This window comes from Suillus clintonianus, assembly GCF_016758775.1.
Source record: "Suillus clintonianus strain FC179 chromosome Unknown DEU56scaffold_49, whole genome shotgun sequence".
Taxonomy (NCBI): domain Eukaryota; kingdom Fungi; phylum Basidiomycota; class Agaricomycetes; order Boletales; family Suillaceae; genus Suillus; species Suillus clintonianus.
Window position 1 is genome coordinate 39,219 of NW_024539273.1, and position 23,334 is coordinate 62,552.

Consider the following 23,334-nt stretch of genomic DNA (forward strand, 5'->3'; position numbering starts at 1 on the left):
TAATCCAATGAAACCCGTTGCAAATGTACCACACTAAATCCATCATGCAGTCGAAGTCGAGTTCTTCATCCGCTGTTTGTACGCGCGAAAGCTTTGTCATTTTTTGACCGCTTTTCCTAACGTGAATTTTGTTTACACTTGTTTACAGTGTCAAATTTAAACTCCCTGGGATTCGTTCTCTCCTCAACGACTCGAGAAACACTGTACACTTTTCGGTTTAATCCTTACCTATGTTGTCAGCCCATACGTATCAGGCACTCACAGACGCAAGCGTAGCTGCATTGTGCGGACCAGTGGACGAATTAGATATCACTACTACCTGGCGGGTGTAACAGGATCAAACCAGGACGATAAGTTGGCTGAAGTTGTGGGATTGGTTGATGGTAAAGCATTAAAGAACCTAGTTGTCTTTAGCCTCCGATTTGGTCTTTGAAGATTTCATCATCGCGATCGATGTAGTTCGTCATTTTAATTTGCCAAAAGTTAGCCTGGGGTACGCGGCCTGTTCGAGAGAAGAGAAGTTAGACCATCAAAGGTCCACGAGTCCTCGACTACTGGAGACAGAATTCTAGAGGGCTCAAAAAAAAACTTGGAATGCTGAGCGAGCTGGTCAAGTACTCTTGGGGGACACATCAGACATAAGTAATGCTGGTGCTTTTGAAATTCAAATGCCGAACATGTTGCTTACTAACAGTTGGAATGAAGTGTCAACGAGATACCGTTGGACTGGGCACGGGCTGCAAGGGAAACCCAACTTGAAGCTTGAAGCTTGAAGGGCCAAACCCTCGATGGTGGGAGGCGATGTTCTAGAATATCTTCTATCGAGGACCATAACTGAGCATAACTGTAACAAATTTGGACTCCAGCCACTGCGCCTCTAGGACACCTGGCACACCAACGGAGGGACTGCTCCAGACTGCCCTGGTGCACCATACAAAAATAACATATTACAGCAAAGCAAAAGAGTAAGCGCAAATCGCGTATCCAAAGATCAAGCACCACCAAAGCAAAGAAATTGCACATAGATGGAGATACAGGAACAGGAAGTGACAGAAAAAGTAACATCACGAGGCAACAGGCTGAGCAGCGGAGACAGCTGGACGAGTGCGACGTGGGATGCACCAGAGGGCGAGGCAAAAGTTGCCCTAGCAACCATAGTCTTCTTCTTGAGGCTGTTGTTGTGTTGCTGCCTGATGGTGAGGTTGTGGCTGTGGCGTCAGGTTTGGCTGCGCAACAGGCTGAGCTGTAGATGAGAACGATTGACCAGCCTGAGCATTATTTTTCGCAGGGGGGCGCGCTATGTAGACCCTCTCCAGGTTCAGTTAAGTACATAGCAGAACGAGGGACACGAGATACAATGCTTACCTTTGTTTTTCTTCCGGCAGAGACTGTTACGGGCTGCGGGCTCGTGTGACTGCGCTTTGGGCTTTGTTGTAGCCCAATATTAATGGACCCACTTGCTGTCAGGCGATGTCGAGAAGGGATGAGGAAGTTCCAGAGGCGGCGAGCAGAGGATGGGCAGGGACCCTGGAAACGACGAGATGGACCAGATGGTGCCGAAGGACATGGCTGGGATGACTACAAGTTCTCATCATCAATACTGGTGCCCTTTGTACGCAAAAAAAGGACGAGAATTACCTGGAGAAAGTTGCTGTATGGATCATCTCCCCCCTCCTCTGTGAGAGGTTGTGTAGCATCGGCCTGCAATAGTTGTGTGAGTAAGGGAAGGGGTGTAATTCAATGCAAGGTACTAACTTCAAGGCAAGACGGTGGTGGTGCCTGGGATCGGGATTATTAATGTGCAGCTTGTCACCTTGAAGTATGGTTGTGATAGCACGTACCGAAAGCTCCGGGGCTATCTCATTCACCATCCACAAAGTGACTTTGTTGTCGTATCCGCCATATGCGACGTATCTCCCATCCTGAGAGAATGATACACACAGAAGGGTGTTTCTATCATCCTGGCTGAACGGCTGGCTGAACGGCCGACTGAATGGCTGACTGAATGGCTGACTGAATGGCTGTCCGAGTGGTTGTGGTTGACGGAATGGTGGATCCCATAGCTTTGCAATACTGTCGTCGTCCACACACGCCAGTGGATTTTGTTTGGGTGAAAATGCGACGGAATCCAGGTTGTGAAGCAATGGCGTTCGGTAAGGGAGTTGTCATCCTCATGGTCGAACAGCTGGTCCATTAGCTGAAGGGGCATACCTCCACAGCTCATGCACACCAGTGCACTGTGTGAATGTGAAAGTGCGACGGAATCCATGTTGTGGAAGCGATGGCGTTCGGTAAGGGAGTTGTCATCCTCATCATGGTCGAACGGCTGGTCGATTGGCTGAAGGGAGATACCTCCACAGCTCATGCACACCAGTACATTGTGTGTATGTGAAAGTGCGACGGAATACAGGCCATATATGTGCTCGAGGCGATAGTGTTCTGCGAGGATTTTGCAATCCCCCTGGCTGCTTGGCTGGCCGGGCCCGGGTGATAGATAGGACTCAATCTCTTCTGTTTTCCATAGCTGTGCAGCGCCAGAATCGCCCACACAGGCTAATACATTGTGTTTGGGTGAAAGGGCAGCAGAAATAACCAATTTATCATGCTTGAGTTGGAACTGAGGAAGTTCTACGCCTGCATTATTAATGTCGAAAACACGTGTGAAATTGTTCCAGGGGACATAAAGTTTTGCGCTGTCCTGCGACCACACCAACGTAGATGACACCACATAAGACTCCCCTCCGTTGACGGGGATGGCAACGAGCTCGCCTGTTTTTGTGTCCCAGATACAAATCGTGTTCGTCCCGCCTGATGCGATTCTGTCACCCGAAGGTGAATACACAAGAGCGCCCACTTTGCCATACTCCATCTCTATTGGGCCCACCTCGATATCTCCGCTTTTTGCCTTTCGAATTAAGATTGTTCCATCATTGGACCCGCTTGCAATATGGTCTCCGACAGGAGACCACGACAGTGACCTTACTCCCCCGTCCAAACGCCTTCAATCATCTTTCCGTTGGTCTTCTATCGCTGAATGCTTCCGTCTTCCCTCCCACATGCAATCGTCTCTCCGTCCGGTGAAAGTGCCATTGCCCATATGATTCCGCCCTCACTTTTCCAGGGTTCCCCGACCAGAAGTCCTGTGTCGCAGTTCCACTTGCGCATCGTGCCGTCCCACGAACCACTCACGATGTGGACGTTGTCATGCAAGAAGACGAAATCCTGGACAGCATTCTGATGGCCCTCAAATTGATGCTTTGGAATTGGCATCGCAGGGGATTCAGAATCAGAAGACATAACTTCCTCACTGACAGTCGGCGTCGCGGGAGACATAGCTCGTTTATGGTAAGCTGTCTGTGATCTGACACTGTTTATAATTGAAAACGGGGGGAAACATTGGCTAGTACTTACTGAATTCCACGAGACAGAGCTAATACATAGTCGTTTGAACTCGCTTCGTAACAGGTTCCATTTGTGTCAGGCCAGGCCATTGCCGCGATGCTCACTATGTTTATCCTCACGCGTGTCAGGACGCTATAAAAAGCCGAAGCACCGTGCACATCACCTAGTCACCACCACTTTTGTACAACATTTATAATACACGCAGACATGCCTCAAATTCTTATTCTTCTGACAGAAACACTCTAAACGAGCATAAGAGTAAATTTACCTAGGTCGATAACGAATGGACGACGGAACCGCGTTCGGACAAACCAAGAGTATTGGTGATATACACAGGGGGGACCATCGGGATGTTCGTTTGTCCAGGAGGTTACGTTCCTGACCTTATTTCCTCGCTGACACGATCCGGAGCTAAAACGCTTCCATGACTCGGACTTGCCAACTGAAGTCCTATCCCACATTTTTAAAGACTGTCTCTGCAAATCCAGTGACTTGTCGCCCCATCAAACTAACAAGCCCCGTTATCGTTGATCAGGCTCGGTGTGTGGTAGTACCAACAGTTTCATCTGTCACTTATGGTCCCGTTCAAGTGGATCGCAAGGACATCCACTCTAGTTGGAATTCAGGTGCCACGAGTATACCCACTCGACCCTGCGGCTATAAAACATTCTTCACCATTACATCAATCTCATCTCATCTCGTCATAGCAGGAGTGGGATACATTGACCCGATTCCCGGACGGGCGACACTGGCAATATCAAAGCCATTGCCATTAATCCTGCTGGCACACTCGCCGCTTCCGCATCTGAAGGAAATGATGCTCGTTGTCTCCCGCCTCCCCCTTTCTCCGACCTATAGAAGGCCACTGAAGAAGGTCTTGTCACTATCGTCCAGCCAGTATGGCTGTGACGCCTTGATTATCTTCAGTGCACAAAATCCTGTCCACGTTCCACTCGATACCACGCAGACTTGATTGAAGTCCTTGAGCTGTCCTCCGAGTTTCAGTCCCTCGCAGAGCAATTTGGTGCTTCTGATTGTCAAAGCAAGCTTGTTAGCATCCTCTGCGAGCTTTGGGATCATGTTGTCGACCTAGTGGTCCAAGTACTTGGGGAATCTGGAGTTCATCGTGGCTCGCGTGTTTGGTGGTGTCCCACTGCTGAGTTCACGCTTCTTTCTCTACCTGTAGCAGGACCGTACGTGAAGAACAGTGACAAATTTTCTCACTTCACATTTCCTCTCACACTCCCACTTTGGCGACACTCATTCGAGTCAGGGCTTCCAAATGAAATAATTAGTGTCTTCACCTCGTTAATTCGACCTGGGGACTTGGGTCTGAGAGCATTAATGCGAGAGATGTGGTAAGGGCCTAGGGTGACTGACGAAAACTGATTGCTAAATGCACAACACTAATTTCATCATGCAGCCCGCAGTTGGCATATCAATGTTTTGAATATGGGGCGTGGAGTCGTATGGTGCTCGCCTACATTATTATCGCATGAATGGGTACGATTTAGAGTCGATGTTTTGATCTATATATAATATACACGCGGGTGGACGACGCTCCAAGGTCATCATAAGATTATATGTTGTGGAGTATACGCTTCGTTCGCGAAGCCTCAATAACATGCACACACTACTATTTGCTGTTGATCGGCGTTGATGCAATTTAATCCTCTCGAACTCCCATTTTAATTTAATACCATGCCGTACTAGTACAAGGTACGAGCTCTTTTGCATATAGTGACCGACTACTAATGTAAGTATGTTTGAGCGAGCGAGAACGCAGAACGAGCATACACTGGCAGTACTACAAGCATCCATCATACTTCTACTGCCAGCACAACGTTCGTGTCATCAAGTAGTGTGCGATATGTGTAATGATTAACCTAAAGTCTCTTGTGACTTATTTAACGCACATATATTCAAGGGAAGGAATCAAGGCAACATATTCAGCTTGTTGTTCGTCCGTCGTCACTCCATCACCAAAGATCAGCCTCTCCAAGGGACAATTTGACCGCTCCAATAATGCCTTCAATGCCTCATGAGGCCATTGTGCCACTTCGCGAGCTTCAAGTACGCGTAATCTGGGGAGTGAGAGAGCATTGAACAGGTCAGGTAGTCGGTTTGTGACTACTACGGCAAAAGTGATGCATAAGGATTGAAGTTTGGTGTGCGTGAGTGGTTGTAAAGCCTCGGTTGCGTAGATTGATATGCCGATGGTTAACGAGGAGAGGTTGGGAGCTAGTTGGAGCAAGCGAAGGCAGGCAATTGGGTTGCATATGTTGATCTCGATGTTTGTCAGGTGAGATAATAAAGGATTAAACGCAGATAACCCCGTGAGGTCGAACCACATCCCAAGTAGCTGGAGACTGCGGAGAGTGAATGGCATGCATTGGATGAATTGATCAAGGGCCGGCGCAAAAGGACCGTACATCACCACGTTCAGCTGCCGGAGTGCTGGGAGGTCTTTTAACACGAGTGCAGGTTTCTCGGTAGTTTCAAAAGATACGATATAGATGGACGAGACTTGTTTGAGGTAAGGCTGAAGAAGGCTTTGTAGCTCGGTCGAGACATTTCCCTGCCACTGGAGTTCTAAAGAGATTGGACGTCCTCGTGATCGCTTGAGCCATGTGTCATAGCAGAAAGCGTTCCTCTGCCAATGTTCGGGAATGACTTTAACAGACAGTCTGCGCCACAAACTTGACATGCCCACAGCAACCTCCCTCCATCGCCGGCACACTCTTGTCAGTAGCATAGGAGCCAGGTTTGATGCGGGCGACAAGTGCTTGGTTTTCGGGAGACAATGGATGAAAATGTGGGATAGGACCTCGGCTGGCAAGCGCCAGATTGTCAAACCCAATAAAAGTCTCTTGTGCAAATTCATGGACTGCACAATTTCGTCCTCCTTCTCGACGAGTTGCTCATAAAGATCTTTAATACCGCCCATGACGGTCGCCATACCTTGAACGTCGTGCGCAAATGCACCCAACTGCTGCTGACGTTCCGTGACAATGTCACTGATGCTCTGGTCTTTGAGCTGCAGAGTAGTCAGTATTAGGGGAACTGGAGTATGGGGTTTCAAGGTCTGGAATCTAGTCTTCATCAATAACATGACATCCGATATATAGGAATAGACATACGACTACTGTAGAGATACGACACTAGCTTCGTCACGTGCAGCTAGTGACAAAGTCACACTTAGTGTCACAGCTTCGAATTACCCTGTGACCTGTGACCACATAGAAAATAGCTTCGCAAATTGTGATTGCTGCACCTTGTACCACAATTGTACCAATGTACTTGTCAAGGCTTCTTGTGTGATTCATATCTTATTGTAAAGTTGAGAAGTAATAGGTAGAATCTAGCTAGGCATTGTTGTTTTTTATATGTTTTTTTGTATGTTTTTCATATGTTTTTCTGTATGTTTTTACCACGTGTCACAAATTAGCTTCGGCCCCCAAAAAATTGGTGTGACAGTCACACCAAATAGGTTCGATTCGTTGATGGCTGTGACCCGTGACGAACCTAGTGTCGTATCTCTACAGTACTCGTGAACGTGCGAGCTGAAGAGAATGGTTAGGACTCTTAGACAGGGCTATAAAACTAATATATGTCACTTACGATGTTTTGCAGCGCACCAATGGTTTCCGAGACGGTGGAGAAATTGTCTTTTGAATTGGCTGCCTGCATTTTATTGGCTTAAACTTGAAAGTTGCGCGATGAAAGTTTGAAGCTGATGAAAGGAGGGTTGAAACTTTAAAGGGGGATTTGAACTGATTTGAAGTACTAATTCTACCGAGGTGGCTGTTGTAATGCAATCATCATGTCCACCGAAACCATAACAAAACGCCTGCACATATCTGGACTCACAACACCCGCCATCACACCCGCTGACCTTGCAAAGCGACTCGGCGCCTTTGGCAGGGTTATCTCGCTCGATGGTTTTGGGAAACTTGATGCACTAGGCCAACTGAGGCCTTTCGGGTACGCGACGATTGAAGGTCACAAAACAGACTTGGCGAGATGTAAGTTTTCTTTTCTTTTTCCAATTTCAATCTTGTTTTTATGGTTGATATTGAACAGGCGTAAATGTACTGAGTGGAACAGTATGGAAGGGCGCCAAGCTCCGTATTGGAGATGCAAAACCAGATTTTCGTGAGCGGTGCGTCTTCACTCCAACTCACTCACTGCCCACTGACCCGAAAAAACAGACTCGCCTCCATCCCCTCTCCACCACCCAAAAAACGCCGTGCCAATTCCAAGGTAGGTACCCACGCACCTGATATGTCACTGATCACGCCTGAGACAGCACTTACCCGAGGGGGGTGGAGGGTCACCGAGATGGGACGTGTGGTGAGAGTCATGAGGATGAGACCTGAGAAAGCTTTGGAGCCGCCCCGGGCACTTGCCAGTGCAGGGACCAAGAAGCGTGACAAGGATGGGAAACTTGGGACAGGGAGACGCAAAAAACGCGTCAAACTTCCCGCTACGCGTGCGCGCCGCCGGACGATCGATCCGACGCGTTGGGACTCAACACACCTGAAGGGTATCTGGTTGGATGCTGAGGTAGCGGGCGCAATGGATGTTGTAGACCACGCCAATGGGTCCGTAATACCGAGAAAAAGACATGCTGAAGAGGCCAAGAGCAGTGACAATGAACAGGACACTGAAAGCGCACATAGCACCGAGGATGAAGGTGATGACCACGAGTCCCCACCACCGCCCGTCCCAAAATCTATCGTTTCTCCACTCCCATTACCAGTGCTGTCCTCCTTTCCCACCGCTCGTCCACCCATCACTGAAGCCGCGACTGGAGAAATTCCCTCCCTCGCACAAGAGAAGCTCACCTCTCTCGCATTCCTTCACTCCCTTTTCGACAAAGACGGGGATGAAGGATGGGGTGGACAGGAGACCTTGTCTGATGTTGAAGATGCGCGTCTTGAGGGTAAAGGCAAGGCGAGGGAAACTGAGACACGGATGGATGTGGGTGGGGGCGATATCGAGATCGAGGAAGTTCCGCAAGCGAAATACGAGGATACGGAGATGGGATCAGACACGGCGATGTCTCCGATCAAATCGCAGTCTCGCCCTACATCCACGTCAGAGCCGTCTGCTCAGAACCAGAAGCAAACAATGCTAAAAGATCTGTTCGCACCGAGGGAGGAGGAAGGTGTGTGTTTGTTCTATTTATGCCTCTCGTTTTATTGTGCTGCTTCTCGTCCTTTTTACCTTGTCTAAAGCCCCTTGTTTCATTCCTTGACTGACTGCGACCCTCTGCAGCCGGATTTTCATTACTCGGTCATCTCGACCTCGATTTTGAAGAGGAAGACATTCTCGGGATTTCAGATCTTCCCCACCTCACTCAACCAGATCACGCGCTGGCTCTCCCCCACGCAGTCTCCATTCCTCGTGAACAACCACAAGTACATCCAACGCTAGACCCGAATTTCCCCTTCTTCTTCCCTCTCCCATCAACCCTCCGTTCGCGTTCCTCCAACACAAGAAATACACCTCAAGACATATTCTCCCTTTTCCCTTGCGGGAAGCAAGACAGAAGCGGCGAGCCTTTCTCCCGCACCCAAAATACCTCCGAAATCCACTCCCAGTGGGAAGCTCAAAAGGGTGCGCTGACAAGGGAGTGGAAGGCTCGGTGGAGAGAGGCTTCGAAGGGGAAGAGAGGGAGGGATGAGTGAATGTGTTCAAGTGAGGGAGTTTGGAGTCAGAAGGTTCTCGCTCTAAGAGCATCTCTGGGGTCTGTAATGCGGGCATCATGAAATAGTGTACTGTCTCTTCCTTGCTCTTCATCTCGCATCCGGAATTTTTGTTTGCTCCGCTTGCGAAGAAAGTGATCTTCCAATATAGCTTCGGTACTACTTATCCTGGCTCTAATACTCTCCGAGACCGTATAGTCAGAATGTGATCCATACTTCCACGTCATGTACAATGGGTCAGGGTAAATTGGTGCCGCTTGATCCTGGTAAGTGTCACCCACACTCGCAAAGAGTCAGACGGCATCAATTTCCCCTACGACACGACATATCGACTGCCATATGCGTGCGTTAGGCCAGGTATTGGAGACTATCACTCTCGTATTGACACGGCGGATCATGAACACGTCAATGAACATTGAACATAGCTTCAACCGACCTCGAAGACACCCAGTAACACGTCCCTTTCAATTACCTTACCGTCTCATGTTCGTCCCGCTGACGCCCAAATTACACCCAATTAGAAGCTTCAGAATGGGGGCTAATCCAGCCCTGGTACCGATGGTCCGCTCACAGCGGGAGACAGCATCCGCCGTGGAGGTGCCCCTCCTCCCGGCATCCCACCGCCCATCATAGAAGAGATCATAGCCCCGAGTGGATTGTCAGGCTGAGTGCGTGGCGGAGGAATTGCAAAGTACAACGTTGCTATCTCTTGTAGTGTCTAAATGATGCGGTTTGTGTTTAGAAAGGCTGACCTTGTCAAGCAAGCAATCATTATGTGACTTACCGCCCGGACCTCCTTGGTCGCTAAGACGCCACCTTTAGATTGGTATGTTCCACAAAGCCTTACCCAGCTCTCGCGTATCACTTTATTCTTCTCCCCACTCGCACGTTGACATGTCAAGACAGCGAGCTGGCAGAAGTTGAGCAAAGGCTCAGTCGTATGTGTGATTTCACTCGTAGGGGTGACAGGCAAGGGGGACTTCTGCAGTGGCGAAAGCACATTGGGTCGAGATGAAATCACCTGTGCAATAAACTGCGTGATGAAGGTGTGAGCTCCGACGATGTTGCCATTCTGTAGATATCTGCGATGGGAATGCCATGAACCGGTCGACGAAGAGAACAATATGGGCGAGAGGTCCTGACTTACGGAAGTGTGCCCCGCAGAGCAAAGAGCCCTGGAGCTCCGCCTGCTGCAGACCATTCTAACATCATGTTTGCTAGTAAACGTGCGCTATCCCTTTTGCCTGACGCAAGGAAGTGAGGCTCCGCCGCATCGAAGGCCCCATCTAAGCATGGTCAGCACAACGGTTACTTTGTAGATACTGTCATATATATACCTTTGTATAGCAGCTCTCCGACATAGTGGTGCAAATCCCGGTCACCTGCAGGACAATCACCATGCTTTGCTGACCATCTAAACGCGTTACAACGATCAGCCCAGGTCGATCCGATGTGGACAACCTTACGATATGGATCTATCAATGATCGTCTTCCTCCATGACCCCGATGATCCAGTCAGCGCGATGAGTTGCGTTAATCTCCCTAAGCATATCGAATCAGTGACGTATTCCCTTGCACGCGGTGGATCAGAAGCACATACCTCGAGACTCATCATCCACGACCTCACCCTTGCTTTCATATACATCTAGAAGGAACAGCGTCAAATCTGTTCCACTTCCTTGCTGGCCAACTTTCAGGAGCTCCCTCGCACTCTGGAAGAGCACGTCGATGGCAGTGTCGTACTGCCCAGACTTGTTGTACCGTGAAGCGAAGGTGCGCGCTTTCTGGTGCGCTTCGTAGGGCTGCCCCGACGCAACAAGCGGTAGGATCGCGTTGAGGGCGCGAGAAGATGAACTGGGTACGGCAGGCATCGCTGTGGTTAGTGGTGAAGGGTATGGGTATGCATCATTTCAGTTGGATTGCATATAGTGGTGTCAGGGGTCCCTTACTCCAAGTCTCCACCTAGACTAGACTAGACCACGATCCAAATCAAATCTACACAACAGACTATGGGAGACTATGGGATGCTATACGCCATCCATTGGTCCCCGCTATACTCGTCTCCACCCACCCAATTCTTGAGCAACCCCGCAACAACTGTTTTCGCCAACCATCCAACAAGGATCACCACTGTCGTAAAGACAGGATGGCAGTCGAGCACAACTGTGGTGGAATCGTTCAGTGAAGTGCAGATTCCAAGGAATTCAGACTACCACAAACCCCGAAGTCCAAATCCAGTCGCCATTCCACCTAAAACATTCCTAACGACCCACTCACGATCTAGTTTGTCCTCGTCCCATATTTCGAGGGCATGGGTGACAAGAGAACTGCTGTAATATGAAGGATCCCAGTAATATGGGGAACCCCCAGGTTTAGACGCAGAAGGACGCCATATGGTGAGCAAAAAGAGAAGGAAAAGCTTTGTGAGGGAAGAGTAGAAAATTGTGAGAGGGATGAGCGAGAATCTTAAGGTTGAAAATAAGGCATCAATAATTATAGCAAGTAATGAACCTCACTTGAACTGTTGTCGAACGCCTGATATTTCAATAGGCAAGATTCGTCTCCGTGAGCGAAAAAAAATCCGAAAGTGCAAGTACGAAATACGAAGCAAACATCACTCCTCCGTGGAATGCAATCGTTTCTGTACACGCTGTCAGCATGAAACCCACATAAAAACACATGTATGGCACCTATAAGGCATCCAACGAGGATCCGGAGGAAAATGATATTAGTTTCGACCGTCCACCGTGAAACATCTGCGGATATCTCAGGATCTAGTGACCATGAATACAATACGTTGCAGTCTTGGACGAAAAAAGCTTACTGAGCTGTGCCCACCGGATAACTAAGATAAATGAGCTTGAGTGTACAGTGGAACACATGGTTATAGACTTCACGTACACGCATCAACAGTGATAAGCCCGCACGCAAGCTTCAAAATGAGCCACCACCTGTCCTACAAGGGTACTCAGCGACCGTATGCCATCGGCAGGACTCAGCCATCCCTCACTTTCTCCCTTTGTCGGTTTTTCGTAGCAGCCAGTTTGTGCTCATCTTCCTGGCTTTCCTCGAGGCCAGTCTTGCTCTTTCTGAGGGACTTTCGCGGCTCCGTCCCTCTATTGTATATCAAATGTCTATACACTTCTCGCTTCAGCAAAATGAGGTCCAAGAGGAGTGTCAGGGAGTCGTGTTCAACATATGGATCTGCGAATTTCAGGCATTTGCTCTGACTCTCACGTTAGAATGAAACCAAAATGAGTGGTACCACACACTCACGCATTGTTCGAGTCTCAGGTTGTACGCGGACTCGTAAACTGTGTAGAGGTGGGATATGGAGTGCGTGCAAGTGATACAGATGGGCATGCTGGATCAGGAAAGTAACAAGGTTATGATCAATCCTCGATTATGTTACAAACTCTCGTGTTTCGCTCTGACACCGAAACAATGAGGAATGAATTTTGAAACGATGTTAGCCTCCTTTAGCTTTTTGACAACTGCCTTTTGGGGTCAACCCCTTGACTCAGATATTGCATTCAACGGCATCGTTTCACTAGATATAATGCTCTGATAAGAAGCGCAAGGTTGGGATACATTGACTCAATCGCGGTTTCCAAAGGCCTCCGCAGCCTCTCTAACATTAATTTCCGGACGATGGCCGTCGAGTACACCATTGAATTAGTGAGTCCACATCCTCTACAATCCAAATCAACGTCGCTCATCTTCTTCAAAGGCACCATCTCCGCCAACCCTGTTGAAGCACAAAATCATCTGCTTGTGGGACAGAGGTGGCGGACAGCGCTGCCGTGACGTCCTCAAACGCGACACGCTATCCTTACACCTCTGTAGCGTTCACGAATGCCAAGGAGCAGACGGCACCGCCCTGATGTGCTGGTGGGACGGTTGCGGACAATATATGGAGAAGGGCGCCATTGTCAAGCACATTCAAGACGTGCATCTTGGCGTAATATATCCGTGCCGGTGCGGTATGACGTTTGCGGGGAAAGGTAGCTTTAAGCTGCATCTGCTAGGCTGCCAAGTCCCAAAGAAACGAAGTGGAGCTGAACGCGTAGTCACCTTTGAACGACCGCTGTGAGTCGTTGAGGTGTTTGCGGCGATTCCCTGATTATTCTATTCACGTGGAAGGAAGTTAATGTACACTTACTATAATGAATCTGCGAGCAACCTCACGCAAAGAAATCTAGAGTATCAATTTCAGCATTTGCGAGCGAGCTCGGCCGGAGAGGTCTTTTCAGGTTTATATGCTCAGGTCGGTAATTGTCTGGTGATGAGGAAGTCATAGGCTTCCTGTAGATCAATACGCAATGAGTCAATGAAGCAGACGAAACAGACTTAGGAGCACTTACAGACTAAATGAACGGACCAGTCGCCCAGCCATGAATGGTAAGCCGTTCGCAAAGGGTTTGCGGGCATTGTACATGATCAAAGATTCTTGACGCGCTTTACCTTCGGTCCATGAGGTGGAAAGGAAGAACACGGCGCACGCAGAGAACTATAGCGGCTCCCGTAGAAATGAGAGCAACCACCCTTGGATATAGCGCACACGTATAATAACATGCTATTAAGATACACCACACACCATTTACGCGATGAAAGGGAACATTGCTTTCCTATCCCTCGGGTATTCGCTCCCAAACTCCTTCTTATATGCACGGTGCTTCTTAATAGCCCAAAGGTACATCTGGGACGTTGAAAGGACCACGAAGAACCATGCTAATCCGCGAACCACGACTTCAAAATAGATACAATGAAAAACAAGCAGCACGTACCAGCGTAGCTTCCTGTGAGAGCCGCGATGACCAACCATCCAAGGAACTCGAAAAAGTAGTTCGGGACCGAGACGAGGTTGAAGCCGTATCCTTGGGGAATGGCGCGCTTGCGGCTCCCTGCAGGTCGGAGGGTACGCAGGTTGATGTGAGTAATAAGATTAGAGATCTCGGAGAACTACACGCAGGCAGGCGTTCAATGCGGGTCACAATGTACACAATACCAAGGTACACACCAGCCAGATAGCAGCGCCTGCTTGAATATACAGAGGATCATTGCGAACTGTTCCACGGATGTAGGGCGAGGTAGCACCGTATACAGGACTGTAAATGCTGTACGCAAGGGCAAGACCTTATGTGTAATCAGCTTGAATGCTGTCTCCCACTAAGCAAAGACGTACCACTTCCAAGGTGATAATGAGCAGAGCTACCAAACACGCGTCAGTCTACCACAGCAACATATATTCTCGAAACGCGTACTTCTTGAAGATATTCATAAAGGGCATAGTGGCATGCGAGAAACGATGCACGAATAGCGTTTCTAGCTCACGTTTGGCGAAGTGCAACATGACAAATGCTAAGACATAACTGATCACGCTTGAGCACAACATTGAAACCACGAAAGTTGTGCATGCAAATACCGTTGAAGCATACTGTGCTGCACAGGACCACCATAGAATATCTCAGGGAAGTAATAAATCGCTGGGTGGATGAACATCGGGCCAGCCTACAGATGACACGTCAGTAACTCACAACCAGGAATCGCACAAGACGCTCACATATTCAACCAAGAATACAGTTTTCCAGCTCACTTGCGCGCCGAGGTCTTTCACAGACAACTCCCCGCCTTCTACCACACCAGCATCCTTCAGCGTAACGTCATCAGCTAGAGGATTTCTGGAATCCTTCAGGGTAATTTTTTGGCGGTCCAATTGGAACTTGAAAACATTTTTAAGTGACTGGCTGCATGGACATGAAATAACTTACTTTGGGATACTTTTTCGCTATCGCATTCTTGACATCTGCAATAGTCACGTCCTCGAGTTCCTTCCCTGAGAGCTCCACGACCATGGGGAGGCCACGAGCTAGGGCAATTGGCTTCCCAGCGGCAGACACGTTAACGGAGACCATGATTGGGTATAAGAAGTTCTCCGACAGTTCTAGTGCTCCAGCAGTTTGTCAGTCGGGCTAAAGTCGCTACGCGTCGGGAAGAAACCGGCATCTTTTGAGTTGCCGCGTTGGTGCTATTTTAGGACATGTTTCCGATCACCGGGTTCCAGGTTTGTAGTAGAAAAAAAAACATATTGAAAAGTAATATTTTACAATAAGTATACGAACCTGCTGTACAGGAGTACGAAAAAAAAAGGTATGGATATCAAACCTATGACAATCAAATCTGGAACTCGGAGACTTCAATACACTCCTCTTCATCCCCCTTTCTCGAACTGTCACTCGAATCAGGCAGATCTGCCCCTCCCCTCATTTCCTCCACAGGCGTCGCTCGCTTGCCTCCCAGGAACAAGCGCCCACCAGGCGCATCCTGTAAAGATCTCACTATCACATCCTTCTCAAACAAATACTTGATATCCTCCAACGCATACCCCTTCGTCTCAGGCAGGAAGAAATACGCCCACGCTGCCATGATCATGCAGCACAAGCCAAAGAGCAGGAATGTCCCGTACGTGATGTTCTCGAGCATCACCGGCGTCAGGCGGGATATCGTGAATGAGAACAGCCAGTTGACGCTGACCGCGACGGTAAGTGCGGCTGCGCGGACGTGATTGGGGGCAACTTCGCTGGCTACAACCCACGGCAGAGGTCCCCAGCCGATACAGTAAAATACTGCGTAGAGGTAGACGGAGATGATTGACACGTAGCTCGCAGGTACAATAGTACTCTGCGGGTGGAGGGCGCCGAAGCCGCCAATCCAGAGCATGGTCAAACCTTGTCCTATGCCGCCCACGAAGAGGCAAAGCTTGCGACCCCAGCTTTCCACAGCAAATGCAAGGGTAAGACCAACTGCGACGACTTTAACGAGACCGTAAATCCCTGTTGCAAATAGGCCAGATGATGTACCGGTAATACCGAGCGCGGCAAAGATCTGCGGGCTGAAGTAGTTGATAGCATTTGTACCAGTCCATTGCTGGAAGAAGGTGAGGATGGAGGGGATTAAGCAGCGAAGCGCCGTTTGACGTGACTCTCCCATCATGCGGAACTGAGTGACCAAGGATGTTCGCTGCCTGCCAACGAAGTCCGCTTTGATCTCGTCCAGCGTAACAAGGACAGATTTGTCGTCGACTGACGTTCGGACAATATATGCAAGAGTCTTTGCGGCCTCATCGTAGCGCTCCTGCTCGACCAACCAACGGGGTGACTCTGGCTGTGGAATCATAAGGAGTACGAAGAGGATGCCCGGGACGAGCTGGACTATTAAAGGCATACGCCATTGCATGTCGCTAGATGGGATGTTGATAGAAGCGCTGTAGTTCACCCAGACTGCAACGAAATTCTCATTAATCCAATGTCACTTCATATAAATGCATACGTACAGCTCAACATCATCCCGATATTGTCAGAGAACTGGACAAGGCCGGTACACCTCCCCCTAATATGTCTTGGCATGCACTCTGATATGTATGAGGGAGCCAGAGCGGACACCATGCCCACCCCGATGCCAGCAAAGACACGGCTAAAATACAACACATTAAGAGCGACAGCCTGGCTGCTTCCGAGGCCAGCGACGGCCTGGATCACGCTTCCGATGATGTATATGAGGCCCGAAGCAATCAAAGACCGTTTCCGCCCAAAGCGACTGGACGCCCAACTAGTCAATAGGACACCGAAGCTGGAAAATTTAAGTGACATGAGCGGCGAAGTGCTATATATTTATAACAACGTACATGCATCCCGCCTGCATAACCGACACAATATTTCCATTGAAATTGGCTTTAGCAGATGCGGATAGCTTGTCTATTCCAAAGTAATGCTGGAAAGATTTCATGGTTAAGATGCCACCCATGAGTCCAGTGTCCCAGCCGAAGAAGATAGAGCCCATAGATGCAGCCAAGGCGATGGTGTACGCATTGCGATAGCGCGAAACATCTTCCAGTGCGTCTTTGAAGCCCATGACGGAAAGCAGGTGGTGCGAGGTGGTGCGGGGAGAAGTGATCATGAGCGCCCCCACCTTTATAGCCCCCCGCATTCCCATATGTATCCAGTGGTCACCAGGTCGACGCCTGGTGTTCACATTTCGAAAAAAAAAACTATAAAAAAACATCGACACAGGTCAAATACAGGTACAGTCCCTCCGGATGTCGGTACGAACTTGCGAACGGAGCCAAAGTATAAGCGCGCAATAGGAGGCAATAGGAGTGACAGTTGAAAGCAAGGTCCCGCCCCCCTCTTCGGAGTTCCTGGAGGTTGTCTCATGACTCTGACATAAATTAGCCACAAGACCAACATACTTACCGGTCCGTTACCCCGACAGGTAGTTCCAATCAGTTTCATTTGATTCGATGTCATTCATTCGATCATAATATCATTATGAGCTCTGGCTGTCCCGTGGGGTCGTGATGGAATTTATTGGGGTATCCTAGGGTAGCCTTGCAATATTGGAGATGTTCGGAGCAAAAGCCCAATGTCAACCGTCTTATCTTGTCAGCGACTGGAGACTACAACGCAGGTGGACGCATGCGCTTACTCGAGCATTGCACAGAGTACTTACATAGATAGCTGATACTAAAGGTTAAAGACCGAATTTCACTGATAACGCCGAGCCGGTGAATTGACCGGCAATCAAAATCCCAGAACGATGAGAACTTCTGATGCTCACCGGCAGCGCTTTCAAGTTGGGCCATTGCCATCAGCATGATCTTTAAATCTTCTGTACATAGAGCCTCAACACTCTTTTCAACTGAGCTTCCACAGGCTCTACTAAACAGTACGACACCCTTCTTGTTGCGAGACCGCAAAACCCCAAAGTCTAGCTTAACTCTTCACAGGATGCCTGTCTACTGCCGTGTCACCTGTTGAGCTGGCCCACGACGAACACATACCTGCAGATGGAAATCGATCGCATAGACCACTCCTAATACTACATGGGTTCTTGTGAGTCTCGTTCTCTGCTGTCCATTTCCAGCCCGTGGTCATGAAAACGGACAGTGGTTCGAAGCGCAACTGGCAATCACTCTCCAAGGCATTCATGCGCGACCTCAGCAGACCCGTATATACCCTCGTCAGTGAGGGTCCCACTCTGCCCTATAGCACGACTGACCTCATACTAGGATTTGCGAAACCACGGATCTTCACCGCATGTCAGACCGATGACATATACTCACATGGCGGCGGACATCCTTCATTTCTGTCAGAAGCACTCATTGCGTGATATATCGCTTATGGGACATTCTATGTGTGCTCTCTTTTAACAATCCGCTGTGTTGAATCACTCATTCTATGTCAGGGGCGGCAAGGTCGCAATGGCCCTCGCATTGCATCCCGAACTACCCTCTAACTTACTCACAGACCTGATAGTGTCTGACATTGCTCCCGTCAGAGCCAAAGTCTCACAGGATACCGTCCAACACATACGTGCTATGGAAATAATAGAAGCAGGCAACCTCTCCACGAGGAAGGAAGCGGATGAAATCATGTCTGAGCATGAACAGGTGCCTTTAAACTGCACTTGCACCTTTCAGTATGCTTATAATGCCCTCTAGGATCCAAGCGTCCGATCATTTCTGCTTACGAATCTCGAGATCAACAAGGCAGCGCCCGTGAAATTCAAGATCCCTATCGACATTTTGAAAGAAGGCCGAGCAGAGATTGAATCTTTCCCTTACGCGCCTGGGGAACGAACCTGGGATAGTCGTGCCTTGTTTATCAAGGGAAAGAAGAGCAAGTTCGTGTCAGCTATACAGAAACATCTACGCCAGAACCTGACTGCCTTGACAGATACATTAACCGTCACAACATCCCTTTAATCAATGAATTTTTCCCGCAGAATCAGTTGAAAGAGCTTGACACCGGGCACTGGGGTAAGTGCAACCACCATCATCCGTCGCGAGTATCCTTGATGAAGCTTTTGGTTTGTCCAGTGCATGCTGAGCGGTAAGTTGTCCTCGAGTGCTACTCTTTCTGTTGTTAACGTTCTTCAAACTCGAGACCAAATGAATACAAGAAGCTCATCGTAGATTTTATCAAATAATAGACATATTTCGAACCACAATCTACCATTAGAAGTTTATATCCTGCGTGTGTGAGTTATAAACTGTGCCGCCGGCCGGCTTGTATGTTCTAGTTTGAGCAAAAGTCCTCGGAGGTTGAGGGCAACTCTACACTGCACTTGACCCGCCTGCAGAACCCCCTCCTGCATCATCTCCATTACGCTTCTCCGTATTACTTGGTCTCATGGCCATCGGATCTGGCGAGTCCATCTCATGCGTGGACGCCTGTGAAGGATTCAGATCTTGATAGTGCATCCTGCAATGGGCGTCAGTAAATTTGAGTGAGCATGTATATTTTACTTACCATTTCAGCATGGCGTAGAAGGCAGTTCCTAGCAGAGAGCCGAGGAAGGGTCCGACCCAGTACTATAAGAAGGCACAGTTCAGGTCCGCGCCCGTGAAAAATATGTTTTGCTTACCACCCAGTGGGTAGAGGAAGGAAACCCAGTGACGACAGCAGGTCCGAATGCACGTGCCGTATTCATAGCTGCGCCTGTATAAAAGACGGCCCATCTGCACGATTTCAGTTATATTGTTACATAACGAGGTAGATGGCTTACAGTTGACCAACGAACAGTGTCAGACCAATGCCAATCTGATACAAAATGTTCAGCATTATTTATAATGAGACATACTGACCATCCGTACCGGTGCAAACGGAGTAACCTGGGATTTTTCAGCGGCAAGCATCAGAACGGCCATCACTAGCGCTGCTGTGAGGAACATTTCGATGAAAACGCCTTGAGCTGGATTGATTCCCTGTTGTAGGAACGTGCTACCATGAGGCGCAGAGTTCATTAGAATCGACAAAATCAATACCACAATAGCCACTTACTTGACAGCCAGAGGTCCAGGGGTCAACGCGAGCAACAATGCCGATGCAGCAATGCCTCCAATCAGCTGTGCGATGCAGAACAACACAAATCTGACGGGGGTTATCACTCCCACGAGATACAGTGCGAGGGTGATATTGGGGTTAAAGAGGCCACCGGTGATCCTGTAGAACAGCCAAGCGGAGACCAGAAGGCTGAAACCCATGGATGTCGCGATGTACATCACGTGTTCGATGGTGGTGCCGCTGGACGAAGCCTCGTCATTGGCGGCCTGGATACCTCCAAGTCCTAGGAGTAGAAAGAACGTTGTCCCGACGAACTCGAGTGCAGCAGCCTTGCAGTCCAGCTTGAAGGTGCTGAACACGCCGCGGTTAAAGTAACGAGAGGGACTGGCTGCTGAAGACATTGTTGTTACGATGAAGAAGAGTAATTCCTACACCTTATACCCCGCTGAGCCCCATGACATCACTATGATGATAGTACTCACAATGATGATAGCACTCGAGACTTGCTCAAGACATTTCACCTCAGGCTGATCGAGCGGTGGCAATGCGCCATCCCCTATCGGACCATCTTGGCATTGCGGTCATTCGTCTGTACTGCAGCTGTGATCTGTCGTGCGCCTTCTGAAAACCGGCGACCCTTTGTTTTCGTTCAGCTGGTAATGATAAAATTTGGCCGCACCCTAACGAGAGTAAGGTTCTTGACATAAAAAAAATCGGACACAAGGAGATACAGAATTGAGAAGTTGAACAGACCTGTAACTCCCAGATAACCATCCATCACACCGTTGGAGCGGAGCGACCCATCGGGGTTCGGACCGATCGGGTTTGAGCGAGAGCAAGGGAAGAGCTAGAGCGAGAAGCAGGAGGAGCATGTGTCAGGAGTCCGGCGGAGTTGGGGGTCACGATAGCAAATATACACGCATGTACAGCATGGAGACACAAATCATCATCAGCAGGTTTCCTCAGTTCTCTCCAGAACGCAGTGCTGACCAGTCCGTGCTCTCTCACGTGGAAAACGGGAAATATGTTGCAAGTGTTCTCTCTGACCAGAACTGCGAGGGGTTTTTGGCCTCCTTGACATGAGTACAGCACATTCCTGATTTTTTTTGCGCAGGACACTAGGGACTAGGGAAGTGTCCTAGGGATGGTTGGTGAAGGCGTGGATCAGTCGCACCGTGCCTTTGGGCGAATTTCAGTGCATACTACTTTGGGATTCGAGCAAACATAGGTAATCATTCGAGTGATGATTCCGGCAGATTCCGGCACGGCCTACACAATGTAAGCGTGTTTCAGGTCTGTCGGTAACCTCGGCAATTTTCACCAACATGCGGTTTCCAAACTATTAAGGTAAATTACAAGACCAGAAATTAGAAAAGGAACTCACCATTTGGGCACTACGGGAGATCGCAACCTTGTACTTGGCATTTTCTATGCCACGCACGCAGCCTGACTGTACATTCGGGATAAACTCTCCCTGACGGACCAGGCCGGGGAACTTTACACCTCACAGACCAGGCTGGGAGTGGATCATCAACCAGTGCTGGATTAATCTCCATCCCCGAGCTCAAGTTTCTGCTGGGTGCGGTTCGAAAAAAAACATCAGAACAACAGAAAGCAACGTACTATTGACTGTCTCCAGGGCCGTCGAATGAGCTGCCCAAAAACTGTATTTGAAACAGACCATTCAAAGTTTGACAATCATGCTCCGAGAGTTGTTGATAGCCTGATTATGTAAGGCCAGGAACGTTGGGCATTGGGCATCGCTCTTGCCAATCATGCATAACGGTGTGTGGTCAGATTCCAGCGAGTCCTGTCGGCGAAGATAAAGTCGTTGCCGTGCGGTAAGACCACAGTGAATGCGGTATAGGCAGGCAGATAGGCGGACACAGCTTTATGGCCACAAGTATGTACCGGGCAGACATCAAACTTTGCTTGTGTGCGGAAGTAATGGTACTCTCACAGAATTCATCTGAGCGAGATGATCGCATTCAGTCGGCCATCAGGAATGGAAGAAGAGTCTGATGCTAGCTGATGAAGGATTAGTGCATCTTGATGTCAAGGTAGATGCCATGTGTTAAATGCTCCTGTGCAATGCGAGTGGCTTACGGAACTGCAGGCGTTCGAGAGATTCAATATAGATTGGCGCGATTGGCGATAGGGACGAGTTTCCAAGTAGGTCAGAATAAAACCATACTACGTCGCAGAATATTCGAAGTCGGCCGAAATACAATTGTCCGCTATTGCCAGTGGTCAGTCTACATGTGCTGCTCAAATTTATGAAATTAATTGCATTAACACCACCAGTGACTGATAAAACGAAGCTGAAACCTGAAACTGTGTCAAATCCCCGTCATTGGACGCCACTTCCGCTCCTTCGAATACCCGGCAGGGCTGCGCCGGCGGCTAGAAGCGGCGTCGACGACATAGATGCACTTGGTGTGGTTACATCCCCGCTGATGATGTCTTGTATAGCAGCCTCCAGTGCGTCCACTCGATTCGACATTTGCATCACTTTGAGATGGTTTAATTCATGGGTTCACTAGCAGGTCACAGGAGATTACAAACGCACTGTGATCAAGAATCTGAGACGACATGGCGTCAAATTGGGTATCTAGTTGTTCAAGTAGTGTTTCGACCTGTAAGCATTGTTAGCTATCACTTGCTATTTGGGAGGCTGCAAGAGCAGGAACGTGTAAAACGCACGAAAGCTGTTAACTCATGGGGGCTGGATATTTCGCCAGGGTTAGTAGTGATGGCCTGCTTTGTGGGAGTCTTGGATCCCGATGTAGAGGGTTGTGGACCTGGTGAAGCCCTTGCTGGCGTTGATGCGGGAGTAACTTTCAGTGGGAGCGCTGTCGACGGCATTAGACAGGATCCGTTCAATACAAGAGCAGGACTAGGTAGTAGCACTGTAGCAGCGGGAGCAACAGAAGGGTAGCATTACGTAATACCGAGTTGCTCGCCCGTGACCTCAGTTGACGATGGCAGTCGACAATGGACATACTTCCCTATCCACAGTCCACTCCGGCTCGAATGCAGCTCTGCCTGGCGTTGGGGCATTCGTAAATTTTTTACAGAACTAAGATATCTAAATTTGCAACAGGTCAAGAAGCTAGAAGATCATGAGAACTCAAGTCACGGTAACTTGGCCAGATCCGATTGATTACCAGTGATATGCTCACTGAAACTTTCGGCATTTACTCCTCGAAAAAATCTGTTGTTGCGTGCTTCTGTCACGTACATACTTACTAGAAAATCATGCAGATACATGTCGCAGATGTCGACGAAACACGATCCGTCCCTAGCGGCTTATTTGAACACCTTCTTTCAGACTGGATGCAAATGAAAGGTCAGATTCAGGTAGCAGCTTATTTTTT

The 23,334-nt window shown here is 48.9% G+C and overlaps 11 protein-coding genes across 11 annotated transcripts; 2 read left to right on the forward strand and 9 right to left on the reverse strand.

The window, feature by feature from the left end:
- Positions 1-793: 793 nt before the first annotated feature.
- DEU56DRAFT_811462 (uncharacterized protein) lies at positions 794-2,631 on the reverse strand. Its single transcript, XM_041353554.1, is given in 8 exon segments — positions 794-823; positions 843-991; positions 1,014-1,310; positions 1,366-1,578; positions 1,639-1,701; positions 1,842-2,073; positions 2,124-2,224; positions 2,276-2,631. The coding sequence occupies 5 exon segments, from the start codon at positions 2,222-2,224 to the stop codon at positions 1,146-1,148; spliced, it is 774 nt and encodes a 257-aa protein (XP_041207068.1). The 5' UTR covers positions 2,276-2,631; the 3' UTR covers positions 794-823; positions 843-991; positions 1,014-1,145.
- A 2,674-nt stretch (positions 2,632-5,305) lies between these two features.
- DEU56DRAFT_757190 (uncharacterized protein) lies at positions 5,306-6,728 on the reverse strand (the record flags this gene model as incomplete). The annotated part of the gene is made up of 2 exons (XM_041350100.1): positions 5,306-6,439; positions 6,624-6,728. 2 exons carry the CDS (start codon positions 6,726-6,728, stop codon positions 5,306-5,308), a joined length of 1,239 nt encoding a protein of 412 aa, XP_041207069.1.
- A 478-nt stretch (positions 6,729-7,206) lies between these two features.
- Positions 7,207-9,274, forward strand: DEU56DRAFT_422192 (uncharacterized protein). Its single transcript, XM_041346152.1, has 4 exons — positions 7,207-7,427; positions 7,486-7,564; positions 7,614-8,572; positions 8,683-9,274. The coding sequence occupies exons 1-4, from the start codon at positions 7,226-7,228 to the stop codon at positions 9,093-9,095; spliced, it is 1,653 nt and encodes a 550-aa protein (XP_041207070.1). The 5' UTR covers positions 7,207-7,225; the 3' UTR covers positions 9,096-9,274.
- Positions 9,275-9,429: 155 nt separating this feature from the next.
- Positions 9,430-11,020, reverse strand: DEU56DRAFT_422156 (uncharacterized protein). Its single transcript, XM_041346151.1, has 6 exons — positions 10,714-11,020; positions 10,580-10,655; positions 10,451-10,527; positions 10,261-10,399; positions 9,898-10,195; positions 9,430-9,831 (listed from the first exon to the last, which is right to left on the reverse strand). The coding sequence occupies exons 1-6, from the start codon at positions 10,982-10,984 to the stop codon at positions 9,652-9,654; spliced, it is 1,041 nt and encodes a 346-aa protein (XP_041207071.1). The 5' UTR covers positions 10,985-11,020; the 3' UTR covers positions 9,430-9,651.
- DEU56DRAFT_811475 (Arv1-like family-domain-containing protein) lies at positions 10,986-12,593 on the reverse strand. Its single transcript, XM_041353555.1, has 9 exons — positions 12,390-12,593; positions 12,124-12,339; positions 12,015-12,069; positions 11,938-11,958; positions 11,804-11,887; positions 11,718-11,754; positions 11,630-11,674; positions 11,334-11,578; positions 10,986-11,276 (listed from the first exon to the last, which is right to left on the reverse strand). The coding sequence occupies exons 1-9, from the start codon at positions 12,474-12,476 to the stop codon at positions 11,131-11,133; spliced, it is 936 nt and encodes a 311-aa protein (XP_041207072.1). The 5' UTR covers positions 12,477-12,593; the 3' UTR covers positions 10,986-11,130.
- Positions 12,594-13,632: 1,039 nt separating this feature from the next.
- DEU56DRAFT_422221 (3-oxo-5-alpha-steroid 4-dehydrogenase-domain-containing protein) lies at positions 13,633-15,120 on the reverse strand. The gene is made up of 8 exons (XM_041346153.1): positions 14,885-15,120; positions 14,677-14,835; positions 14,539-14,624; positions 14,378-14,485; positions 14,299-14,324; positions 14,134-14,249; positions 13,901-14,075; positions 13,633-13,844 (listed from the first exon to the last, which is right to left on the reverse strand). The coding sequence occupies exons 1-8, from the start codon at positions 15,026-15,028 to the stop codon at positions 13,714-13,716; spliced, it is 945 nt and encodes a 314-aa protein (XP_041207073.1). The 5' UTR covers positions 15,029-15,120; the 3' UTR covers positions 13,633-13,713.
- Positions 15,121-15,287: 167 nt separating this feature from the next.
- On the reverse strand, positions 15,288-17,024 carry DEU56DRAFT_913992 (general substrate transporter; the record flags this gene model as incomplete). Its single annotated transcript, XM_041357582.1, has 3 exons — positions 15,288-16,393; positions 16,447-16,742; positions 16,798-17,024. 3 exons carry the CDS (start codon positions 17,022-17,024, stop codon positions 15,288-15,290), a joined length of 1,629 nt encoding a protein of 542 aa, XP_041207074.1.
- Positions 17,025-17,709: 685 nt separating this feature from the next.
- On the forward strand, positions 17,710-19,132 carry DEU56DRAFT_811483 (alpha beta-hydrolase). Its single transcript, XM_041353556.1, has 9 exons — positions 17,710-17,837; positions 17,899-18,004; positions 18,059-18,131; positions 18,181-18,305; positions 18,357-18,561; positions 18,613-18,794; positions 18,848-18,930; positions 18,991-19,003; positions 19,058-19,132. The coding sequence occupies exons 1-9, from the start codon at positions 17,765-17,767 to the stop codon at positions 19,098-19,100; spliced, it is 903 nt and encodes a 300-aa protein (XP_041207075.1). The 5' UTR covers positions 17,710-17,764; the 3' UTR covers positions 19,101-19,132.
- On the reverse strand, positions 19,133-20,639 carry DEU56DRAFT_811496 (aquaporin-like protein). Its single transcript, XM_041353557.1, has 7 exons — positions 20,440-20,639; positions 19,955-20,391; positions 19,768-19,894; positions 19,680-19,714; positions 19,539-19,632; positions 19,424-19,485; positions 19,133-19,375 (listed from the first exon to the last, which is right to left on the reverse strand). Exons 2-7 carry the CDS (start codon positions 20,356-20,358, stop codon positions 19,228-19,230), a joined length of 870 nt encoding a protein of 289 aa, XP_041207076.1. The 5' UTR covers positions 20,359-20,391; positions 20,440-20,639; the 3' UTR covers positions 19,133-19,227.
- On the reverse strand, positions 20,439-21,080 carry DEU56DRAFT_811498 (uncharacterized protein). Its single transcript, XM_041353558.1, has 3 exons — positions 20,948-21,080; positions 20,711-20,887; positions 20,439-20,654 (listed from the first exon to the last, which is right to left on the reverse strand). Exons 2-3 carry the CDS (start codon positions 20,827-20,829, stop codon positions 20,480-20,482), a joined length of 294 nt encoding a protein of 97 aa, XP_041207077.1. The 5' UTR covers positions 20,830-20,887; positions 20,948-21,080; the 3' UTR covers positions 20,439-20,479.
- A 760-nt stretch (positions 21,081-21,840) lies between these two features.
- DEU56DRAFT_422634 (uncharacterized protein) lies at positions 21,841-22,895 on the reverse strand. The gene is made up of 6 exons (XM_041346154.1): positions 22,661-22,895; positions 22,527-22,593; positions 22,254-22,468; positions 22,064-22,194; positions 21,918-22,005; positions 21,841-21,846 (listed from the first exon to the last, which is right to left on the reverse strand). Exons 1-3 carry the CDS (start codon positions 22,820-22,822, stop codon positions 22,308-22,310), a joined length of 390 nt encoding a protein of 129 aa, XP_041207078.1. The 5' UTR covers positions 22,823-22,895; the 3' UTR covers positions 21,841-21,846; positions 21,918-22,005; positions 22,064-22,194; positions 22,254-22,307.
- Between the last annotated feature and the right edge of the window lie 439 nt (positions 22,896-23,334).